The following is a 25,321-nucleotide window of genomic DNA, read 5'->3' on the forward strand; positions in this document are numbered from 1 at the left end:
TCATACGAGGTTCACTAAGCCATTATAAATTTTGAAAATCTTTTCCCACAAACAGTAATGCACTTCCTGGAAATCTTTTCTTTAAATTGAAAAATTTTCAACAAAACGTTTCTTGAGCTTGAGCTCAAGAAACGCATGCAGGGCATTGCGAATCATGAGCGTCTCGTCATCCCTTCACAGCCAATGAGAATGCACCATTATCCGACACGACCACCGGAAAACCAATCACGAACCAAGAAGATAACGAGCCACGCCCAGCGTTTCTTAAGCCGTCAGGGGGGATCGGTGGCCGAGTGGGCTGAAGCGCACACCCAGCTCGACGCGCGTGGAGCGAAAGCTCGCGCTGCAGAACCCAGGGATCCTGGGTTCGAGCCCCACCCCTGCCCGTTTCGATCTGGATGAGCATCGTACCGGCGTGCGGTCGTGTATCACTACTGCGTGGTGCACGATAAAGACCCCAGGTTAGCGGTTGTACTGCACTGGCTAAATTGCTCATCTACAGCGTGTGACTCGTCGCAACTTTAATGGCAGACCAACTACACGCTGTATAAATATCCCCACAACCCCAATTATTATTATTCTTAAGCCGTCATTTGCCACGTGTACTGCGTGTACCCGTGGGGGGTGTTGTGTCTTCATTGTTAAATTTTCATATATTCGGATAACTTTGTCTTCTTTGCTGTGTGTTCATCCACTTACTTCTTCTTCTTCATGATCATCATTTTTGAATAAAGAGTCTCATGAGAGCAGCACAGGTGACTGGACGTTCTTTCCCGACCCGCCGGGTCTATCGAGGACTCCACATTCTTTTGACGACGGGATGGTCGGCGGATTGTACATAAAACGTCTTCAAGACGTTTTGAGTGAACCAGGGAAGTCGGAAACTTCCTGGGAGCGATGAATTTTGCTCTTCGAATGTTTGATGGGGGCATGTGGTGCTCACGCAGTGCCCTCGGAGAGTCGTCGATACCTGCTGCGCCAATGCCTGGGAGTGGAGGGTCAACCGGTCTTTGATGCATTGCCTTCATCCCGCGGTGTTGCTGTGCCGTCGACAGCAACGACGTCAGCGGCAGCCTCTTCTAGAGCTCTGACGAGAGACGTCTACCAATTGGAGGCTGTCTACACCATCAGGGCGCACTATGAAAAGTCGTGCAACATGAACATGGAGCGTGATCGGTACCGCCAGCGTTATCAAGAGCCCGAAGAACCATTGTCGGATTGTTAAGGGCCACCCACACTAGCGAGAAAACGCGCCCGGCGCGCCGATAAATCGGTTAAGCGGGAAGATAAAGGGCGTGTCTCTGCACGCGCTCGTGGCGCTGACTGTGCTTCGGCGACATTTTGTTACTTGCCGCGATCGGCGGGCCACGCGCGTTTTCTCGCTAGTGTGGGCGGCCCTTTAGACTACCCTACGGGACTTGACAGTTTCGGTCGTTGCGACCAACCGGGGCGCCACCATCGGCTTCTATCAAGCAGATAAAAAGAATGAAGCAGACCAAACCAATTATGGTAGCCAAAGGCCTATCGCCAGCGATTTGCGGTCGCGTGGGACTTGCCTGAATGACTAATGGGGAAAAGGTGGCACCGAAGGACAAACAAAAACAAAATGTGGTGGTCAGGAAGGAACTGAGTCCCTTCAAAGTTGGCCTCGCCATAGGTAAATGAGTTCAATCTGCTCAATCATATGACTGTATCCCCATGAGCTGTTATTAGATTAGTAATTGGCTGTTGTATTTGCAGAAGCAGTGCAACATTGGAGACATCAGAACAAGGTGCCTGTTCAGCAACTCATCACTAACATGTCGACAGTCCTATCACAACAGATTTAGGACTCCCGAAAAGCTCTGAGGCACATGGGTTTTGAGGATTTTTAAGCTTCGTCAGCCCAAGTACTTCTGCTCTGCAAGCACTCTCAACTGCAAAATAAAAGTAAGAAAGACTACCATCTGGCTTTGTTTTTGTGCATCTATATGACAATGGTACCACTCGCAAGTGGTACCACTAGCAAGTGGTACCACTGGCAAGTGGTACTACTAAGAAGTGGTTCCACTTGCGAGTGGTACCAATTCATAGTGGTACCTGTGCAATAAACCACTTGCAAGTGGTAGCGCTTGCAAAAATTTTCCCTTCGGACATCCAAACAGGACATTTCATTTGCAGCTTACGTTCATGGCGGCTTCACAAAGGATTATCGGTATCGCAGCGTACCTTCACATTATATTTGGTTCTTGTAATACCATCCGTATCGTGCTTAAACAGGGAAAGCAACGATGCAAACGAGGCGCAAACACCACAAGGTCGTTACCGCGGTTTTCGCCATGTTCGTTTTGAAAGACCGTAGAGAAAGTCTTCGAAAAAACAAGTTCAGATATCTTAGCTCAATTTAGTTTACGTCATAATTTTAAAAATAATTTTTCATATTTTAGAAAAGAATAATATTATTTTTCTCCTTTGCCTTCCATTTTCCAGAAGTTAGCCTTTTCCTTGTTATTCCCTTGTTCTAACTTCAGGAGGAAAGAAAGAAGATAACAAAAAGAACAGGTGGAAAATGCGGGGATTTCAGCGCCCCAACTGCGTGCACACGTCATCGTGACATAGTAGAGGGATCGTCTGATTCCAGCTGAGAGCGTGCTCGAGCCCGAACGTTGGGGCAAAGCCTCAAACAAGAATCATTCTAGTTCGAGGCTCCGCCCCAACGTTCTCGTTACGTCACTTTCTTGTTTTCTACCAGAATAGCACCCCAGCTGTGTTGCTCTGTGAAGTGTACGGTTTGGGTTTACGGAGTCTAAATATGTTCAAGAAAAAGGAAAGAATTGTTTATAATGCAATTAAGTGCAAAGGTGCGAGCGAGCTGGAGAAGAATGATGAAAATAATCCCTGGAGAAGGGGAACAAGAGGGACAAAAGACAAACACAAATCTCCAAACCTCCACCTGTAATGGAGAGGTCCCGGTTTCGATACCCGGACCAGGCGGATTTTTTACGTCGCGCACCAGTCACCTAGCTGTGTTTGGAGAATTGTGTTTGACCTTTGTCCCTCTTGTTCCCCTTCTCCAGGGATTATTTTCATCAAAAATTGCTGCCGAGAAGCGCCAAGAACAGAGTGCGAACACAGTTTCGTGCTATTATTGCTTTTTGGCGGATACACGAACGCCAGGAACCGTGCTCGTTCGCAGGATGTGTTCGGCGTTACGGCTGACCAAACGCACAACGACGCTATCAAGACTCTAGTGATATGTCGAGTAACAAAAAAAAATTGTTTTCTTACATCTAGCACTGGAGAGCTTGATCGTCGATCTAAACCACCCGTACGCGGACCTGGGTTGGCGCCGCTTCAGGAAACGACAACAGTTCATTGGTGAGCTTTTGTTGACATCGGAAGCTGTTGGTTTGCGTTCAACGACCCGAAGACTTCCGGACACAAACACCGTGGGTACAAACTCAAGCTGCGACAAGTAATAAGGCCCATTCACACTGCCCCGTTTTCCTACATTACGTTACGTTACGAAATCTTGCGTACGAGTCAGCGGGACATCTGTGCTTCATATAAAGTGTGGCTACCAGTTCAATAAAAAAAACTTGGCACGCGACATTCGAGACACGAATGTTTCGGTGGTTTGCACGTAAAGGGGTATCCACACGAAGGAGAAATCCGCGGACGGATGTCGTGACGTCAACAACCCGGGAAACTTTGTCCCCAGCTCCGCCGCGTGCACCTACGGAGCTTTCGTGCTGCCAGCACGAAGTCTCCGCGCCTCCGCCACGGAGGAGAACGGGAGAACGACGACACGAGGCGTCAAAAAGGGATGACGTATATCTCACGTGATGCGCGCTCCGCGGAGGAAAGGAGCGGATTTCTCCTTCGTGTGGATACCCCTTAACGTAAGAAAACGCAAGGAAAACGTGCAGTGTGAATCAGCCTTTCATCGGTGTTTCATATTAACCCTAGCAGAGTGTAGCGCTACAGCTTCTTGTCTAAACATATTTACATGAAGTAAAATTATTTATGCTTTCAGAAATGCGATCTTGTGGGCTTGAAGCTCGTTCGACTAATATCATACGACCACTTCTTGTACCGTTCTTGGCCTGCATTTTGTTGAGCATTTACTTACGGTCCTATCGATCGTAGTACGCCCTGAGGCGCACGACATGGACGACATCCACTCGTGAAGGGCGGCGCGAAGAAGTTCGTGTTGCGTGGGGCATCACCTCGTAATTTAGATCCCTGAGTCCACGAAGCACTTAGTAGGGTCCGAAGTAGCGCTTCAGGAGTTTCTCACTTAGACCCGGTCGTCGTATCGGGGACCAGACCTACGCACGGTATCCGAGCTTGAAGGGAACGTCGATCCGATGAGGGTTGTACCGGGTAGCGTTGTCAAGCTGTTCATCTTAAATCCCGAGTCGGGCGAGCTGGCGAACTTCTTCACCTCGTTGAGAAACAAACTGGGCTTCTTGGCTCCCATCGTCACCTGGTTCGTGGGACAGCATCGCGTCCAGCATGGTCGTCATTTTGCGGCCATACAACAGCTGAAACGGTGTAACTCCTGTGGTCTCTTGCACCACAGTGTTGTAGTCAAACATCACGTAGGGTAACATCCCGTCCCACGTCTTGTGCTCAACGTTGACATACATGGAGATCATGTCGGCGGTAGTTTTGTTTAGCATTTCCGTTAGTCCATTTGTCTGCGGATGGTACGCAGTGGTTTGGCCGTGGATGGTGCTACTGAGACAAAAAAGTCCTTGCGTCAGCTGAGCCATGAACGGTGATTTACGGTCTGTAATGAGGATTTGGGGGCGACGTGCCGGAGGAAAATGGACTCGACGAAACAATTTGGCGACTTCTACAGCCGTACCTGATGGAAGGGCTTTCGTCTCGGCGTACCATGTGATATAATCGGTTGGGACGATTATCCGTCGGTTTCCTTGCGTCGATAGCGAAACTAGTCCTAGTAAATTCATACCGATTTGCTGAAATAGGGCAGCTGAAATAGGGCAGATGGCGGCGCAATAGGCTGAAGAAGTCCTGCTGGTCTCGTCGGTGGCTTCTTCTGTCGTTGACGCTCGTGGCAAGATCGGGTGTAGTGGTGGACTGTATTCACAAGCTTCGGCCAGTAGTACTTTTCGCGTATCCTGGCAAGAGTCCTACTGTAGCCAAGGTGTCCTACTGTCGGGTCATCGCGGCTGGCTTGAAATATTTCTTCTCGAAGACTGGAAGGGATCACCAAAAGCCACGCTCTGTCGTTGTCGCTGAAGTTTTCATTGTAGAGCACACCTTGTCGGATGAAGAAGGTGGGCAGTGTTCGTACGAAAACGCTAGGAACGGCGCTTCCTTGTGCCTCTAGGTGCTCGATGAGTCCTCGCAGCTCAGGGTCGTCTCGTTGGAGTGCTGCTATGTCGCTGACATCCAGACTGCCGAGAAAACCCTCATTGTCGTCGTCTCTGGTGCAGGTAGAACCGGCCTCGACTTCTCTTCTTGAAAGTCAGTCGGCGTCATTGTGCTTCCGGCCATACTTGTTCACCGCAGTCATGTCGAACTCCTGCAGTCGTAGGCTCCACCGGGCGAGGCGTCCGAAGGGGTCCTTCGATTCGCCAGCCAGCAGAGCGAGTGGTAGTCTGTGACCACGCGAAAAGGACTTCCATACAAATATGGGCAGGACTTTTTTATTGCCCAGGGCCCGTTTGCTCGAAGCTGGCTAACTAACCGCGGTTAACCGGATTTCCCTACGAGGGGGACGGCGGGGAAACATGGCGGTGCTCCGGTGAGTGAGCGCCGCTCGCTTTGGAACTAATACATCGTAGTAGCTGCAGTAGCGGGCGCGTTAGTCAGCAATGAATGGTGCAGAAGGTTTTCGCGTTGCCTTACCTTACTTAAAACGCAAAACATGAGCAATGACCTCGCCGCATTTTTTAGATAGAATTTTGATTTTGGCCATTCCTAAGCCTAAATGAACGCGATAGTTGTCGGCATGGCAACGCCTTTGGAAAGTGGATTGCCTTGACTCAATCGGTCGGGTATTGATAGCACATAAAAGCAGAGATCGTTCCCATAGTCCCTTTGCTAAACTTAAAAAGCACCGAGGCGCATGCTACGAGTGTAGTTACACGCGCTGCACCGGCTCTGGCTGCACCTGCTGGCGTCTGCAGTAATAACTGTTCCGAAGCAAAAATTCTAAAACAAATTTTGCTGTGCACGCGCGCTCGTCAAACATTTATTATGATTATTTACTTCAAATCTTTTATAAGTGGAACGCCAGCGCGCGCGGATCGTAGAATTACTCTTCCACCGTTCTTCTCGATGTTCGGGTAATTTACTAATAGGTCAATTTACAGTGGAGCCGAGTTACAGGTTTTTCAATTTATGGCGGTGTTATATACGGTTCTTATATGCTAACCAATCATGCTGCCGGTGTACCGCCCGCCTTTCAGTGCTCACTTCTTCCTTATTGTTTCTAGGACTGAACTTCGTCGTCCTCTTTGGAACCCGGAAGGAAAATTCAACGAGGCTTTTCTTCACTTCATACAGCCAATTATTTAGAAAATTTCCAAACAAGAGTTAATTTAGTTTTACCTTGCCGATTATTTGTACTACGAGCAATAAAAATAGTTTCTTAAGCTCAAATGTATGCCGCGCTGCGTCGCGAAAACTAAGCAGCGCGCATTTTTTGGGTCCCCCCATTTCGGGAACCTTTCCGCGGAAGCCACGTATTTTCGATACAGCCAGTAGGTGACACCAGCTACCACCCCATAATACAACACGGAGCTATCGCTCATCCAGCCCTCGTCAAACTTGGCTAGGTACTTGCAGGTACCTAGTAGGGAAGGGCGGTTAAACTTTTAACCGCGGTTGAAGTTAACCCGCTTCCAGCAAACGGGCCCTGACGACAACGAGGCACTCTTTTTCAGTCGCTGAGTAGTTCCTCTCCACGTCACACAACGTCCGATTTGCGTATGCGAAGACTCGCTCTGCCCCGCCCTGCATTTGGACTACTACCGCGCCCAATCCGGTGTTACTGGGGTCGGTGTGGATCTCTGGTTCAGCAAACTGGTCGAAATGGACAAGAATCGGCGGCGTCTGGAGTCTTCGTTTGAGCTCATCGAATGACCGCTGGTGTTCTTCTGTCCACTCGAACTTTACGGCGTTCATCGTGAGTTGCGTCAGCAGTGCGGATATCTTGGCGAAATCTCTTGCAAAGCGCCTGTAGTAGGCCCAGAGTCCGAGGAATCTTCTCACAGCCTTCTCTTCAGACGGCGCTGGAAATGCAGCTACGACGCGGGTCTTCTCGGGGTCATGGATAACACCTTTGTTGTTCACGACGTGGCCAAGGAACTTTAGTTCCCCATAAGCAAACCGACACTTTGTTGGCTTGAGTGACAGGCCGGCGGTCTTGATAGCTTGAAGCGCTGCTCGAAGTCGTCTTAGGTGTTCGTCGAAATCTCGTCAAAATACCACGACATCGCCCAGGTAGACGAGACAGCGCTGCCATTTCAGACCCGCCATTACGGTGTCCATGACACGCTGGAAGGTTGCTGGTGCTGTACCAAGTCCGAACGGCGTCACTTTGAGCTCGTACAGTATGACGGCATTGAAGAAGGCAGTTTTACCGCGTTCGCGTTCGTCGACTTTCATCTGCCGGTAGCCAGTCTCCAGGTTCATTGACGAAAAATATCGGGAGTGGTGCAGTCGGTCTAGCGTATCGTCGATGTGGGGGAGAGGATAAGCGTCCTTCTTAGTCACAGTGTTCAGTGGACGATAATTGATGCAGAGCCTCAGGGTTCCGTTCTTTTTCTTTACATGGAGGACTGGGGACAGTCGTCCTTGTAAAGAAGAAGGACGGAACCCTGAGGGTTCTGCGTGGACTATAGTTAGGGCTCCGTGTTTGCGGAGTTTATTTTTTGTGAAAATCGGAGGGTGTTTTTCGGAGTCATTCTTGTCCAGCTCGCTTGCACCTTTGCATTTAATTGCATTATAATCATAACATTAAATTGCAAGCTTCACCCTTGTTGGTGTACGACTGGTGGCAGCTGATAAAACCCGTTTGCTCTACTAACGTCTAACCCCTGGTTAGCTCAGTTGGTAGAGCGCTCCACTTGTAATGGAGAGGTCCCGGGTTCGATACCCGGACCAGGCGAATTTTTTCGGTCGCTCACCAGTCACCTAGCTGTGTTTGGAGATTTATGTTCGTCCTTTGTCCCCCTTGTTCCCCTTCTCCAGGGATTATTTTCGTCATTCTTGTCCAGCTCGCTTGCACCTTTCCATTTAATTGCATTATAATCGAGTTAATCAAATAATAAATTTTACATCGCAGCTCTTAGGCGCCCGTTTCCGCGTTAAGCGGTGTCGGCGTCCCCGTCGGCATCGGTGAAAACGCCCCGCTAAATTTAGCGGGAAATTGAATTGGTGCTTATGTCACGTGACGCCAATTGTCCCACTAAATCTAGCAGGGAAACTAACCTAACAAACTAACCTAACTCCACCCAACAAGGCAGTAAGTTGGGCGAGTTGGTTCATCTTCAAACGTGAAAGATTTTGCGCTGTTTTCACGTTTGAAGATTACCACCCAACCTTCAGTCCACAACTAATGGCCAATTCCCACGACGGACTGATCAGCGGACAGATTAATCCCGTGACGACATTTCCGCGGTTCGTCCGTCTCCGAAGAGCATCCACACAAGGGAGACGACGAGCAGACATCAGTGAGGACGGACCGAACCTGTTTGCCAACTCACAGTGTCCGGAAACTCCAACATCGCACCGTGGCACTGTTGTCCAATAGAGAAATCGTCGTCTGCTACTGCGACAAATAAGCATATGGCACTGTTAAGCACAGAACAAAACAGAACAACGTCATAAGCTTCGCACGAAGCGCCACTGGCTTTAGTAACCCAGGGCATGTCAGTGACAGATGCATGCATCCTGCTAAAGAAGGCTTTAGTATAGAAGTGAACAAGTGCTGGGTTAGCGGAAGGGCGTTTGTAGATGCCTTCACGCACTCCACGCTCGTGCACAACACTTACGCCAGAGTCACAGAAGACGTCTTGCACGGTGAAAGGCTGATTATACGTGCAGAGGTTATCGCGGTGCACCATACTTCGTTTCAGCTTCCGTCCGAGCGCAGTCAAAGCTATGTATGGCCGGAGCCAATCACACGCCGGCAATAGGTCATGCGATCTCGCCTGCACTTTTGTATCCCTCCGCTGCGCCGCGTGTCGTCCGCGCCGCCCGCGCTCGCCGAGTATTTCGTCTGCCACGGGTGTATCAACGGTATCGTCTGCTACAGGTCTAAAAAGTGTCCTTTCACATTCTGAAATTTAGTCACAAGGGATGTCAGTACAGTAAGCTGGCCGCTGGCGTCTGTGTCCGAGCCTTCCACCTGTTCGGTGTTTCGGCATAGTCTCAAGATGTAAGTACACAATGCAAGGTTACCGATGACCCGGCCGTTGATGTTTCCTTGTATTGTCTGCATATATACCAGGGCTCGAGGCGCGGTCCTTTCCACCAACTCGGCGTTCAATGTGATCAACATGTAAAGGGGTACCCTTATTTCGCCGCGTATCAGTGAATTGTAGTGGCCCGGACGCTTTTCTTGTTTACAACGCATTCGCGGTACGACGCTGCCGGAGTTTCCTGCCGAATTTGAACGCATACATTCATCACGACCTCGCGCGCCTGTCGCCCAAACTCGCCTTTTCAAAAAAACACGGTTTGAAGCACTCCGTGAGGAAAGCAGCGAAGCATATGATTCAGCCATTATTTGAACAAAATCACACAGAAAAAACGAGCGCTGCAGCCGTGTTGCCAGCGGATGTACATGTTTTCACCAAACCACATGCATTTACATATATTAATAAAACATAAACTGAATATATTTAACCCTTTTAGTTGCAAATCATTCTCAGCACTACACATCTGGAATATTGTGCAATGTTTACGCACAAAACACTTATTGAATAAAAAATAGCTTGGCGGACTACTTCGTGGTGCGTAGGAATGCTCTTCTTGAAGTTGCAAACCGTCCCTCAGCCTTTGGCTGCGCTCGGACGGAAGCTGAAACGAAGTATAGACGAGTTTTGATGGAAGCTTCTTGACACGGACCCGGAGGAGTACCGGAACCTGCGTCGCGTCAGCCAGGCAAAGTTTCTGCAGTTTCTTTCACACGTGGAACCAAACTTCGCGCGATATCATGAATCAACGAACGCACAAAACACAATGATGCGCCATTTTTGTTTTATTCGCCCGAAAAAAAAACATTGTACCCTTGCCAGACTAAACGCGTTTCAAGTCAATCTCCCATTAAAATTCGCGAGTGAAAAGGCGCTCGACTTTATCAGTCCGCGCGTCCGCGGACGAGGCGCGGATCGCAGGAATCCGTGACGTGACAGTCTTGTAGTACACGGTCCGCGGACGAAAATCGGGATTCGGCCTGTGGTGTGAGTCGACTATAAGCAGGTAGTGTGGCGTGAGCTACGCGCTAGCCATACCTGTCAACCGCCTGCATTTCGTCATCTCACACCACTCTCTGTGCGTGGGTATGGGCAGAAGCGTGATTGCTGGGTGAGACAGACATGATTGCCTCACTGAGCACGTAGCTTCTGGCGCACTGCCAACTTAAGGGCGGACGGAATATATAAAGGTATAGTTCAGTGGTGGCCAGGCAAACAAAACCACGAAATTTCTAAGAGCCGCGGGGGGAGGGGGTGGGGGCAAACGTTTGTTCAGAGCAGAGGACAAGTATCGCTGGCTAGTGAAAAAGGCCGCAAGACAGAACATTTCCTCGACCCCAAGCCAAAGCACAGGCAAGGTTTGACAGTTTCTGTCCTTGATGCTTTTCCCCCTAGGGTTCGGCAAACTCTGTCAAACAATAAATGGAACGGGTCCGTGGAAACATACGAAGGAAAAGCGGTTCGACTGTACGTATGGGGCCACAAGGCTGCCAAACCTCTAAACTGTACTTTATTTTGAAACCCTCACCTCCTTTCCTGGGGAAACACGAAAAACAGAGGGGGGAGGGAGAAGTGTTCCTTATGAGGGATCAGCGAGCCGCACTTGGACCAGCAAAGAGCCGCATGCGGCTCGCGAGCCGCGGTTTGGCCACCCCTGGTATAACATAACTTGCCCTCGGCTCTCTGCTGGTGTAGTGTGTTCTGATATCAGTGACCATGTTCCAATTTATTTTCCTGCTGATTTATATAATTTAAAGAAAGCCCCTAGTTATGATATCACATATTATACTCAAGTTGTTAACGTTCAAACGCTAGAAATGTTCAGGCACTGCGTGGCGTCTAAAAACTGGAATGTAGTGCTCTCAAGGAACTCTGCTGATGAAGCGTACGATTACTTCATAGATCAATTTGATGCTATATATATAAAGAATGTTTTAAGCCTAAAAAAGTAACTATATTGAAAAAGTCTAAGAAACCATGGGTTACCAAACTAATGTTAAGAATGATAACTAAAATAAACAAGGTCTATGCACGTTTCTTGAACACTAGAGACATAGGTGTCTTTCAAAAGTTTAAGAAGTGTCGAAACGAGATAACCAGCATGCTGAGGAAAGCAAAATGTTTATATTATTATAGAATGTTTCACAATGAAAATAGAAATGACGTAATTTGGAAAAAAGTTAATATTCTATTAGACCGGAAGGATCACGATGACGTCATAAGGGAACTTATAATAGAAGGTAATAAGTTGAGTGGAGTTGAACTAGCAACTTAATTTAATGATTATTTCACAAATTTGTTCTCCCCTGCGCAAACAAGCGGAGCAAGTATTCAGCTCAAGGAATTTCACAAAACTGTTTTTTTTTTCCTACCGACGAGAGCGAGGTAAGCTCGGCATTTCTGAACCTCAAAAACAGTAAATGTACCGATTGTAATGGAATGCAGGTGCAGCCAATTAAATACGTGTTTGACATTATCTCGCCTTGTCTTGCACAAATCTTTAATTTGTCGCTCTTGACTTGGGTTTTTCCTAAAGGTATGCAGATAGCTGAGGTGTCTGTCTTACACAAGTCCGGAGAAAAAAATAATATGTCCAACTAAAGACCGATCTCAATATTGCCTGTTTTTTTCAAGGGTTTAGAGAAAGTTATTAATGCTAGGCTTAATAATTTTTGTGCCAAACTATGCTACTTACAGATTCTCAGTATGGTTTTCGGAAAGGTCGCTCTACTGAACTGGCTCTTTTACAGCAAAATGAAATTATCTTACACAATTTTGAAAACAAGTGTCTCACTTTAGGAATATTTATTGATTTTTTTAAAGCCTTTGACTGGCTGAGTCATAAAGTTCTGTTAGAAAAACTATATTTTTATGCAATTCGAGGGAATTCCCTGGCTCTTATAGAAAGTTATTTGAGTTTCCGGCATCAAATTGTTGAAATAACCGGATATTCCTCAATGCTGAAAGCAGTTCGGACAGCAGTACCTCAAGGTAGTGTCTTGGGGCCATTGCTGTTTAACCTACTTATAAATGATATAGTTACTATCACAAGAGAGGCCTCATTTGTCATTTATGCAGATGATACCAGTATATATTTTTCAGGAAAAGACAGCGATAACTTAATTACCGATGCAAATATATGCCTTGAGGAACTTAGTTGGTGGACTGTCTCCAATTCTCTAAAAATAATGAAAGTAAAACAAATGCAATTATCTTCAAACCGAAAGGTACAGTGTGTAAGGCCACCACAAACTTAATGATGAATTCCTCGGAGGTTAAGTTTGTAACTACTGTTAAAACATTAGGCGTGCACGAACATGTGTTATGGGACTCGCATGTTCAAAATCTTACTCTCAAACTTTCAAGCATCATAGGTCTTCTATATACGAATCGCTACATATTTCCATCTCGCGTAAAGCTTTCAATTTGCAATGCATTATTTAATCCTCGTATAACATACTGTCATCTAGTTTGGGTAACTACGGCAAGTACTAACGTTAATAAATGGTATTTTTTGTAGAAAAAAGCAATTCACATCGTAACTAATGAGTCTTATTGCGCACATACTGAAACTCTTTTTTCTAAACATAAAGTAATGAAAATCAAAGAATATCATAAATATAAGCTAGCAGCTATGTACATGGCATCACTAAATTTTCTAATCATCCATTACGGCAAATATGCAAATTGACTCGCAAAAATATTGCATACGATATGCGCAGCGCCGGAACCTTGAGAGCACCACGCCCAAGACCTATTTATGGTCTTCAGGTGATTCAGCACACACTTCCAACAGTATTGAATTTTTTCAAACAAAAAGATGTATGGATTGAAAATGTAAACAAGAATATATTGCGTGAAATATTATCCTCCTAATAACATATTTTTCGGTGTGGTGCATAAATGTTCTTTTTTTGTTTGTTTGTTTCAAATGATGTAATTGTATCCCGCTGACCGATCTGCCTGTAGGGGGCAGGGGCTTCGTCAAGCTGCAATTCTGCAGCTTTTTTTCCTGCCTCCATCGCCCATTTTGTGTTATGCGAGTAAATAAAATGAATTGAATTGAATTGAGTTAGCGGTAACGTCACCTGGAGTAAAATAGACGGACTCGGCATATTCAACCCTAACTCGCGACTCACCTCAAGTCATAAACCTCCTAGCCGACATGTTTATCACTGAATGTGTATCTTTAATAGCTGTGGTTAAATTCCTACAACGCATCTCTCAAAATGTATGCTAGAGATTACTTCCAAATACTTCCTAGTTCAGCGAACGCATGCGTGCTGCTCCCCATGCTACGTCACGTGTTTTCAAATATCTGAACAGCAAGGAATGAGTAGTACAAGATGCTTCTGAAGTCGTCCCCAGTCATCTACTCTTTAAAACATTCATCAAGAGTTGGACCAAAAGAAAGTCCACAGATTACTTCCAAGCGACTTGCTGTTTAGAAATTCAGGTGCGTTGGTCCCAGTGGAATTTCACGTCACTTCAAACATACAACAACAAACAAAACAAAACCAGATATTTTGAAATATTGCAGAGTAGTCTACTCTCAAACTTCCAGCAACAATGATCACCATCCGCACTCGTTAAATGCCCCTTACCTTCCTCCCTTTTCCTGGAGGTGCAAAAAGTAAAACTCTAAATAACAAAAAACAAACAAATATCGATGTTTCTGAAGTCTTTCACGGTCCTCTGCTCTTGACAAATCTAGCAACAGTTACCATGAGAAGAATCACTAAATTCACATTTCCGTCTTATCTTCTGGATGTCAAAAGAGCCCCATCACGTGTCTTAAAAACTCAAAAGAACAAAAAAACCAAAATATCATGTTCCTTAACTCTTTCAAATTTCGCTACTCTTCAAAGCTCCAAGCAACAATGACCACGAGCCACACATGTTAAACTCCCCTACCCCTTCCTTCTTTTTCATGTAGAAGTACAATATTACTTCACGTGGCCTTAAGATTCAAACAACAGCCATAACAAAACCCGATGTTCCTAAAGTCATTCACAGTACTCTACTATTCAAGGCACCAAGCAAAAGTGACCACGGACCACATTCCCTACAATCCCCTATCCTCTCTCCCTTTCCTGAAGGGGCCGCTTGTCACCTGACGTAGCTTCAAACTTGCAAAACACAACCAAACCAAAACCCGATGTTCCATAAGTCTTCCACAGTACTCTACTTTTCAAGACACCAAGCTACAGTGACCAGTAGCCGACCTCTTGGGATTCCTTTCCCCTTTTTCTGGAGGTTTAGAATGTTACTTGACGTGTCGTCAAGGTACTAAACAAACAGCAAAATAATTTTAAGCCTTCCAGAACCCTCTGCTGCGAGGCATGCAGCTACAGTGAGCACTAGTTGTACTCACTGGATTCTACTTCCCTTTAATTCTTGCTAATTCGTAGAGGAGCAGAATGACACCTGACGTGATTTCAAACCTCCAAACAAAACCAAAAAGAACCCTCGATGTTCCTGAATCCTTCCAGACTCCACTTCTTTTTAAGGCACCAAGCAACACAAACCAAGCCCCGCGCACTGGATACTCCCCTGCTCTTTTCCTGTTTTTCTTTTTTTTTTGTCCAGAACGTCACTTTGCGCATCTTCAAACTTTTAAACAACAAAAAAAAACAAAAAAAAACGCAATGCTCCTTAAGCCTTTCAGAACCTTCTAGTCCGAGGCGCCAAGCAACAGTAACCACCAGCCGCGCTTTGGAGCTCCCACTTTCCCTTTCCTGGAGGTCCAGCAGATTGGCGAAGAACTGAGGTCTCCCTAATTGGAACCAATTAGCAACAGCTTACTCCAGCCTCGCTGGGTTCCCGGGTCGACTGGCCGGTCGTCGCCAAGACAGATCTGCTGTGCTAATGGCCTGCTTATTTATGTCTTCCCCTTCCCCCTCCGCTTCCCGACTCCCACTAAGGAATGACTTCGGTGGACCTCGGCGGTGCTGGCGTTGAGGAATTGGAGTCCGCGAGCGAATTAATGAGCGCCGAAAGGTAACGAGGTGTGACCCTTCGTGTCCAGTACTACGCAGCTTCCGGGTCCTCGGGGGAGGAAAAGCTCCTCGGCGGAAGACGGAGGACGCCAGGCTTTCTGCTCTCTGGGTAGAGAGTATATGTATGTGGACTGCGTGCCCTGGCGTGCGGAAGGGCACGGTACTTCGGTTCAATGTTTATTGGCTAACATCCGAGATCTTATCCTTGAGAGTTGACCCGAGAAGTTCTGGGCTCTGGGAAAGATAACGCTTGCTTTTCGTTTCTTGATTTGCTGGGAACGTATCTGTCAACTTGTCCTTATAATTGAAGTCCTTGTTTATTAATTAGTTGGTTCTCAATTGAATGAAAACAAAACTACCCACAATTGGACAGATTCGGCCATTCAGTTCTTGCGGATCATTGATCTCAGACGGTTAAGACATGGAACCTGTGAGGGAGTGAAAGACAGATGGCTACTGATCTCTGTATAGAATGTATACACGGTGAGAACGCGCTCTACCGTGCATTGAGTCGACAAAAAAAGGAAGTATTTTCAGTTACTTGTGTATTGACTTACGCGCGAGGTTTTATCCCTAAACGTTAAACGGATGAGCTTTGAACACTGTGAAGGATTACGCTGGCCTCTGTTTCTTCCGTTGCTGGAAAAATAAATGACCGTTTGCCGTAATTGAGGTGCATGGTAATTGTTTACGTCTTGTAGCGTTCTATGTTCGGTGTAAAAAAAATAAAGCTCGCGGACCCCAATTCCTCAACGCCAGCACCGCCAAGGTCCACCGAAGTCATTCCATAGTGGGAGTCGGGACGTATTTTTTTCGTTTACTTTTCACGGATCACTCGACTAAGACGCTTTGGAGAATTGTAACTTATGACGAAACTACAGACGTATAGGCTGGTAATCTTGATTGGGACCGATTATGGGGGACAACACCAGCTTACAGTGAGACGACACAGAAAGTTGCGATATTTGTTTTTGGAATCTTGTTTACTGGCTTACTTCGGGGCTCTTACCTGGGAGAGGTTACCCATAGATACCTAGTATTTGTAGAAGGAGTGAGTAAGCACACTCATTTCGTAAACCAGCGACAAAGTAGTTGAGTGAGTGACGAAGACGAAATACACAAAAACAGGTGAGAGTCCAACTGGTGAACGCGAGACGCACGAAGTGCGTGGTTCGCAAATAACAGACTAACTTACATGTTGTATTAAACGAGAAACGTTGAACACAATGTTTCAACACTTATAGCAGCGCATATTTGCGCTTGCGGTCCTGCTTTCCGGGGTCAGAGGCGCGAAGCCACCGCTCCGTTTCCTTCATAGGATGGCGTGAATTAAGGCGCACCCGTGTGGCGTGTCTGGGCCACTGGGGACTAGGACCCCTGGTGCAAAGCAGAAAACCGAAACCTAGAAACGCGTCTAAATTTAGCGTTTCTTCGGGTCACCTAAAAATGCTGCCCCTGCCTGATATCTTTTTCAAATTAGTTGATTCAGTGGTTTTTGAAGACGTTTAGCCAGTCTCCTATTGGAACTATATATTTATTCTAACTGATTAAACACATGACCAGTAAATTTGAGTTGATTACGCAGCTGACCATTGTATTTTTTTGCAGTCCCTGACATCTTCCATGGCTGGCAATTTGTACTCCAGAAAAAAAAAAAGTTATTTTTTTCTCAACCACCCTTTTCAGGGCGCAGCTCTTAGGCGCCCGTTCCCGGCTTGAGCGGTGTTGCTGTCGCCTTCGGCATAACCGCGCGTTGCATTATGGGACGTCTTCCATAATGACGTCACGTGGGTCACGAGTGACGTCACTGCGCGTTGCATTAGGCGTAAACTTCCTCGCTAAACTTAGAGGAAACATTTTCCCGCTAAATGTAACGAAAAAATTCCCCCGCTAAATTTAGCACAAAAAATCCTGCTACATGTAGCGGAAAAAAAAATCCCCCCCCCCTAAATTCAGAGGAAAAAAATATCCGATGAATTTAGCGGAAAACATTCCCCGCTTAATTTAGGTGAAAACTTTCCCCGGTATATTTAGCTCTAAAAACTCCCCGCTAAATTTAGCAAAAAAATCTCCCCGCTGAATTTAGCGGAAACGATTTACCGCTAAATTTAGCGGGAAACTTTTCTGGCTAAACTTAGCAAAGAACTTTTTTTTTTGTTAGACGTACGGGAAAATTCCCCCGCAAAATTGAGCGGAAAAAAGTCCCCGTTAAATTTAGCAGAAACATTTTCCCGCTAAATATAGCGGGAAAAATTCCCCGTTCAATTTAGTGCAAAATATTTCCAGCTAAATCTGGTGGAAAATTTTCCGCTAAATTTAGGAAAAAAATTTCCCGCTAAATTTTGCTGGATATGCTTTTACGCTCAATTTAGCGGGGAAAATTTAGCAAAAATTTCCCGGTAAATGGGAGAGGAGGAGGGGAGGGTACGGATGAGGAGGAGGGAAATACCCTCTTCCTCCTTAAGAGCTGCTCTCTAATTCTGCATTACAGGGAATCGCAAAATGTCTTTCATTTTTAAGGGATTTTTAAAGCCTTCGCTGAAACGCTCTGTATAGTAATCAAAGCCTATCAACAGCGTCTTCTATCTCCATGGAAAGCCCTCATGTTAAGATAGCCCTAACTAAGGAGTAGAGCCCGAGCCTGACACGGAGCGTTTTTGAGTTGTTGATTGGAGACGACACCCAGCCGAACGCTGACGTAACGAACGTGTAGCCAATCATGCAGAGTCAAAAGTGCATCGTCAGGGGCGCTCGTTGTCTTTGTGGGTGTCCTCTTCTCCAAGTAAACCAATCCCGCGCTTTAAATGTGCCGTGATTCTTCGCTTGCTCTTTTTTTCTTGCGTGTGCTTGGTTGATTTTGTTATTGATAGCAAACGCACTGAAACGATGAAGGCCGCGCGACGTCGCACTTTTAGGGCCGTTTGGTTGGCTTCACGTTGTCGTCGCGTCCGCTGCCGGCATACTTGAAGTGAAACCCAGTAAAGCTGCTGTTATATAAGGACCATAGTTGACGATGGATTCGAATAGCCAGAGCCTACGTCACTCGCGCAATAAATAGATTCTAAAGGAAAGAATCAAAGACAACCGAAAGCAACAACAACAGAGATTAACATCCCCGTCAGACGCCTGTTGTAAGATGCTCCGGAAGTTACGATGCTCTGAGAGCGGCCCGGAATCACTACCTCCCCAAAAGCACTTCGAGCGGCGGAGGGGGGGTGGACGTAGCAGCACTAGGGGCGGTCGAATGGATTGAGGGCATCTTCGATAGCGTCGCCTCGTAAACAAGCGCTCGCGTCTGCCCGAGACAACCTTGGGTTCGCCGGGGGAAACGGTCGTCACGTCGCAAAGCGGCAGAATCGTGTTTACGGGGCAACACTGGTTTCCCGGGAAACGCAGATATTATATTTTTGTAATTATTTACTTACTGTGATTTTAGTACGTGGATCATAAAACCATACTCGGTCCGAGTTCACCAATCCAGCCAGTCTGTTGTCGTATTGCCCTACTAAAAAATGCATACTAAATAAAGAGTAAAAAATATTTATACAACCATAAGACCCACATCCAGTCTTACCAAGCGAATGACTTATAAAAAGGCGATCTTTTAAGTAGTAGATATGTACTATCACAATTTATCGGGTTCAAACAACCTCCCTTGCCACAGGAAAGAGTTGGGCACGTTGGTAAAACATATTGAGGAGAAATCAGCTGAACAGACCAACCACACAAATGAGAGTAGAACATGGGAGACGCATTTAACCGCTGGATTACCAACTGCGTTTAATGGTACATTTCATCTTCATCGACTGGCTAAGATTAGGGTGCCTTAATGTCCTTCTGTTTAGGGTGATGCCACCCTTTGTCGTACCCGATGCCGAAACCACGCGCTCTCGGGTAAAATGCAAAGAAATCGACGAAAACAAAATGTCGCCATAGCACAGTCAGCGCCACAAACGCGTGCGGGAGCACGCTCTTTCACGCGCTTCTGAACAAAAAATAAAAATAAAAGCGTGGGACAAAAATGGCGAGATGTCTCTACCTTAAACAAAGCGCACATGAAGGCACCATAGCTAAGATCAGTCAAAGCATAGCTTGCCACACTTTTTCCCTTTTTTCAATTTTTAAACTAGGCACCGTGCTCATTTGTCTGCTCGTGGGAAGTACTTCCACGTCGCAAAAATATACTCTCTCCTCTGGTTAAGTTCAGAGATGGTGAACATACCCAATTCCCACGGCAGCGTAAAGGTACCTTGAGCTTAGGTCCCTTAGCTGAAGGTACCTGTGGTAAACGGCATTCTTGATCACACGATAAATAAACGTAGCTCTTTAAGTTGATATCGATTGCATTCTTGCTAAAACGTGAGAGGAGCACGTGATAAACAATTATTCCTCAAAATCGGTTTGACGCGCAGTTTTTGATTATTGTGTGTGAAATATCACATTTAAAACCTAAATATTATTTCTGCTTGCTTTTGCGGCATTTTATTTTTTTCTCTGCGTCTAAGGGCGCACCTAAATGAGTCTTGCTTTAAAACGTCCGACCCGTCTGGCCACACTGGCCCTAAAATTCATCTGCGTTTACGAGTTTTCATTGCGACGTGGGCGACCTTTATCGTGCTCTACTTGGGACTCAAAATGAAGGAGCAAACGCGAAAGGAAGAAGTTCACACTGAAACATCGTTGGTAGTCAGCTGTGTGTTGTATCCCGTACTTTCGTTCTTCGTGTTCTAGTTTAATTCTAGAGCTTAATTTTTTCCCGCAAAGTTCTCACTGAAGTAGCTAAATAGTGCCCGGCAGAAGCGAACCACGTCGGAGTCTCACGGTTACGCCAGCCACGCCATCGAAAGGGATGGACGACGACGAGGATGGAAGGTCGTGCATGGGCGGGAGGGAGGGTCGGACGACTCGTCTACAACCTCGAAAACAAGCTCGCAGTGGTCCATTGTGTTCGGGTTCGTAGCAGACATTGTTTTCCACGTGCCGCCGCTGCTGCCGGTAGCTGGAGTATGCGTTCCTCGTTACAGTATTATTTCATCATATTTTATTTCACGATCATTTCATAATTTGCTATTTATATATATTCTATTTGTTATAATGCATTAAAGAAGATATTTTTATATATTTGTGATATTATCTTGAGTTCGTGGGTCCGAGGCTACCTCCTGTAGCCGTAAAGGGAGCTTGACGAGCTGAGTTTAACACAAGAGCTCCCTTAGCGAAAATGACCTTTATGCGTCGTGTGATCACGATCTCCAGGGCCCGTTTGCTCATCTTGCGGCTGCAGTCGCGGCTGCGGCCAGGAGGGATTTTTACGTCACGTGACCAACTTCATGGGGACAAGGAAGTACCTAGCGTCCCTGCCTTATGGTGGAGTGATCCGCATCGCTTCAAGCACAAAAGCCTAGTTTCGCTCGCAGAAACTGATTGCAGGGACTTTCAACTGGGGTCCAATTGACCGCCCCGTTATACTGTAGGAGCGGCAGGTAAAGTTACGGCCAGGGAGGGTAAATAGGAGCTAAAATAAAGAAGAAACCACAGGAGATAAAAGCGGTAGCAGTATATTTATCTACCTCCGCCGGCGCCGGCGCCTCGCCCCTGCTGCTATGGTCGGGTTCGAAACATGAGCTCCGTGGAAGCGTCTGCAACGGCCCTTGCTGGCCGCGGTTCTAATCACTCCGGTGAATCGACGAACGATGACTATAAAATTGTCTTACCACAGATGCCTACAGGAATTACAAGTTAAACATCGGTGCTTCTGCATTGCGATTTGAAAGGGCGCCCCTACCGTATCCAGGATTTTCGCCAAGAGATGGCCAGGTGCGGCGTACTCGGCGACATCGCAGCACTTGGTGCGTACCAAATGAATCATGTTTGGATGGCTACCCTCCGAACGGCAGAAGCAAAGAGACGACTCGTGGACGCCAAAGAACTGCAGGTGAAGGGTCTTCGATGCCTCGTCGTGGATCCCAGCATCACGGAGGTACGTCTTCGTGTAATGTTCGGCGAGTTCCCGGGACAGCGGGGCATTGACGAGTGCACGCAAGCTTGCCCAGTGTTCATCTGTTTTAATCTCGTGCGACATGCTCTTTATATACCAGGTGTGCAGGGGGCGCCACCTGGCTGTCTATCACATTCCTCCCCCCCCCTAACAAAAATGAGCCAAGGTCCCACCGATTTTCACGGTGAAAAGCGCACCGGAGGCTTTCGTGCTCGATTACTTCTCCTCGGTAGTGGAGTACCAGGACTCCTTGGTAGCGGAATGCCAGGAACAGGCTGAGTATCGTCATGCTGGCATTCAGCTGTTACGGTTTGAGGTACCGCTTGGGCAGAATCCTCTAGTGGTACAGGCACATTCTCATTAGGAGGAGCGGCCTGATCCACCGGCTCTGGTCGCGGACCCGATGATGCCCTAGCTTGGGATAGGTCAGGACGCAGATGTCCTTCATGACGTCTCCAACACCGACCATCTGGGAGTGCGACATCTGTGATGTGGTCACTGGGAGTGACGGTCACAGCCGCCGGTACCCATGGTGGACCTTGTCGAAAATTTCTCGCATAAACGGCATCACCCGGTTGGACAGTTTGTATCAGTCAAGCAGCCCTGTCGTGCGCCATCTTCTGGATGAGTTGTTTTTTCGATGCACTTGACCTCAGGTCCGGGTGAAGTAGAGCCAAAGCAGTCTTCAACTTGCGGCCCATCAGTAACTCCGCCGGAGTGCACCCTGTGGTTTCATGAGGTGTAGTTCTGTAGTTGAGCAGGATTCGGGCCAGCTGACACTGGAAACTTCCATCAGCTGCCTTCTTCAGCTTCAACTTTATGGTTTGAACCGCTCGCTCAGCGGCTCTATTTGACGCTGGGTGATACGGCGGTGTTAGAATCTGCCTTATTCCATTTTGTTGAAGGAAGTTCTTAAAGCTACCGCTTACAAATGACGGCCCGTTATCGGATACGACGAGGTCTGGTAGTCCGTGACAGGCAAACATCACCCGCAGGCAAGGGATCGTGGCTTCTGCCGACGGCGTGGACACAGGAACGATCTCAATCCATTTTGAGTAGGCGTCGACCACGATGAGTAGATATCGGTTCTTCATTGGTCCAGCAAAGTCGATACGAAGACGAGACCATGGCTTTTCTGGGAATGGCCATGGCATCATTGGTGCTGGTCGTGCGAGTCGCTGGTTTTCTTGACACACACGACATCCCCGCACTGTAGCCGCAATGTCTTCATCTAATGATGTCCACCATACATGACTCCTAGCCACGGCCTTCATTTTGGCGATCCCTGGATTACCTTTATGCAAGAGTCGTAGAACCTCTGGTTGTAAGGATCCTGGGATGACGACTCTTGACCCCAACAGGATACAGTTCTCTTGTACGCACAGCTGAGTTGTTCGAGGAGCGTACGGTTTTAAATCTGGGTCATGCAGATCAGCTCCAGACCACTAGTGATCTCGAAGCTTCGCCAAAATCAAGTCTTTTGAAGTGGCGTCGGCCACGACAGACGCAAGTAGTACGCGAGGATAGGCCCCCTCGAGCATAAATACCTCGGCTGGCCGCTCGATGGAACATGGAGGAACTGGCAGCGGCAGCCTACTCAAGGCATCCGCATTTGCTATGTGTGAACCAGGTCTGTACTTCAGTTTGTAGCTGTAAGCCGACAGCATCAGTGCCCAACACAGCACACGTGGCGAACAGGTCTCAGGTACAGGCTTGTCCGCAGCAAGCAGCCCCAGCAAGGGCTTGTGGTCTGTGACCGCTTCAAAGTCACGGTCCCACAGGTATTGCCGGAACTTAGTCACACCAAATATCAGAGCTAGGGCTTCCTTGTCAAGCTGACTGTAGTTGCGTTCATCCGGCAGAAGACCTGTAGATGCAAACGCAATTGGTTTTTCAGCACCTGAATCTTCTCGGTGAGCAAGGACAGCCCCAATTCCGTACGGCGACGCATTGCAGATAAGCACCACTGCTTTCTTCGGGTCATAATGCGCCAATACCGCGGCAGACAGCAGTAACTCCTTGCTCTGACGAAAAGCCTGTTCCTGGTCCGCACCCCAAGTCCAAGGCGTCTTTGCCCCCAGAAGATGGTTTAACGGATGTAGAACGCTGGACAAGTTAGACAGGAACCGACGATAGAAATTGACCAGTCCCAGGTACCTCTGCAGCGTTTTTACATCGGTAGGCCTTGGAGCTTTCAGTACTGCGTCAGTCTTTTCTGGGTTTGGTTGGAATCCCGCAGAGCTAACGACATGACCCAAGTATTTAACCTGGGAAACCAAGAAATCGCACTTGCACAGCTTCAGCTTCAGCCCAGCTTGCTGCAGCCGACTCAGCACTTGGCTCAGGTTTTCCAGGTGGTCTTGATCGTTTCGCCCTGTCACGAGAATGTCGTCGAAATATACAACGACGTGCTTAAGTCCTTGCAATAGGTTCTCCATCTCTTGTTGAAAGATCGATGGGGCAGAGGTCACACCGAACGGCAGGCGAGTGTACTGGTACAGACCTCGTGGAGTGTTGATGGTGACCAGTTGTGACGACTTCTCATCAAGTTTAACTTGTAGGTATGCATCTTTTAAGTCCAACTTGCTGAACTTCTCGCCTCCGCTCAGCTTAGCAAACAGGTCCTCCACTCGCGGAATGGGGTACTTTTCAGGTACAGTCACAGGATTCAGAGTGACTTTGAAGTCTCCACAGATGCGAATCTGCCCATTTTGTTTCAGGACCGGTACAATAGGAGCAGCCCATTCCGAAGTCGTCACTGGACGTCCTGTTCCATGCGTTGCAACTCCTCGTTGACTTTGTCAAGCATTGCAAATGGAACTGAACGAGGCTTGAAAAACCTTGGTTTGGCGTTGTCCTGAAGATTTATCGTTGCGGCCACCCCCTTGAAAGTTCCTAGACCTTCATCAAAGATACTGGAGTATTCAGCAACGAGGTTCGCAACAGAAGTCACGAAGTTTACATCCTTCGCGTTGGAAAGCTTGATGCCAAAGCCTTTCATCCAGCCACGTCCTAGCAGAGATGGGCAGGTGCCAGGGACAGCATACAGGATGTCCTGACATTCGCGGTTTCCAAGTCTCACCGTTGCAGAAAGGCTTCCCTGAACTGGGGAAAGTTCACCTGAATAGCTTTTCAGCATGATGCGCGACGGGTCCAGTTGCCTTGATGAAAATTCGCGTCGAAATGTCTCCTCAGACACAACAGACACGCTAGCTCCCATGTCAAGTTCCATCAGCAATGGAGTCCCGTTCACCGTAACTTCCACTCGGAAAGGTTGGCCGTCGACTGCAGAAGATGTCATTTCCCACATCTCGTAGACTTCTGGCAGTGAGACATCTTGCGACTGGCCCGCTTCGTTCAAGGTGTGGACCGATCTCGGTATTCTAGTGGACGTCGTCGGGCCGCCGGCGGTCGCATCCGCTGTCTTCCCCTTGCACACTCGTGCCAGATGCCCCTTTCCCCGACACTTGTGACAAGTGGTACTTGCATGACGGCACTGTGTGGCGTAATGCTCGCCTCCGCAACGAAAACACGAGATGGTGCCGGTCTTCCGCTTCGGGTTCACAGCTGCATCGCGTGACACTGTGTTAGCTGACGCGAGGTTTGGCTGGATAGACGTCGATAGCATCTGCGAATCTTTCTTCGCTGCTTCCATTGCAACGACCGTCTTTTTTGCGAGGTCAAGGGTCAAATCTGGAATCTCTAGGGGTCGCCTTTGTATCATCTCGTCGTTAATACCTCCGACGATGCGGTCTCGCAGCATTCTATTTCGGAACGCGCCGAATCCACAATCATCCGCCAGCTTGTTCAGACAAGCAAAGAAATGCGCCGCTGTTTCACCGTCATGACGCATCCGTGAATTGAACTTAAAGCTTGAGACGACT

The 25,321-nt window shown here is 47.5% G+C and overlaps 1 protein-coding gene across 1 annotated transcript; it reads right to left on the minus strand.

Moving 5' to 3' along the window:
* LOC121835100 lies at nt 1–25,092 on the minus strand. The gene is made up of 2 exons (XM_042289037.1): nt 24,278–25,092; nt 1–79 (listed from the first exon to the last, which is right to left on the minus strand). The coding sequence occupies exons 1-2, from the start codon at nt 25,090–25,092 to the stop codon at nt 1–3; spliced, it is 894 nt and encodes a 297-aa protein (XP_042144971.1).
* Between the last annotated feature and the right edge of the window lie 229 nt (nt 25,093–25,321).

Source organism: Ixodes scapularis, unplaced genomic scaffold (genome assembly GCF_016920785.2).
Source record: "Ixodes scapularis isolate PalLabHiFi unplaced genomic scaffold, ASM1692078v2 PGA_scaffold11__112_contigs__length_91849675, whole genome shotgun sequence".
Lineage (NCBI taxonomy): Eukaryota > Metazoa > Arthropoda > Arachnida > Ixodida > Ixodidae > Ixodes > Ixodes scapularis.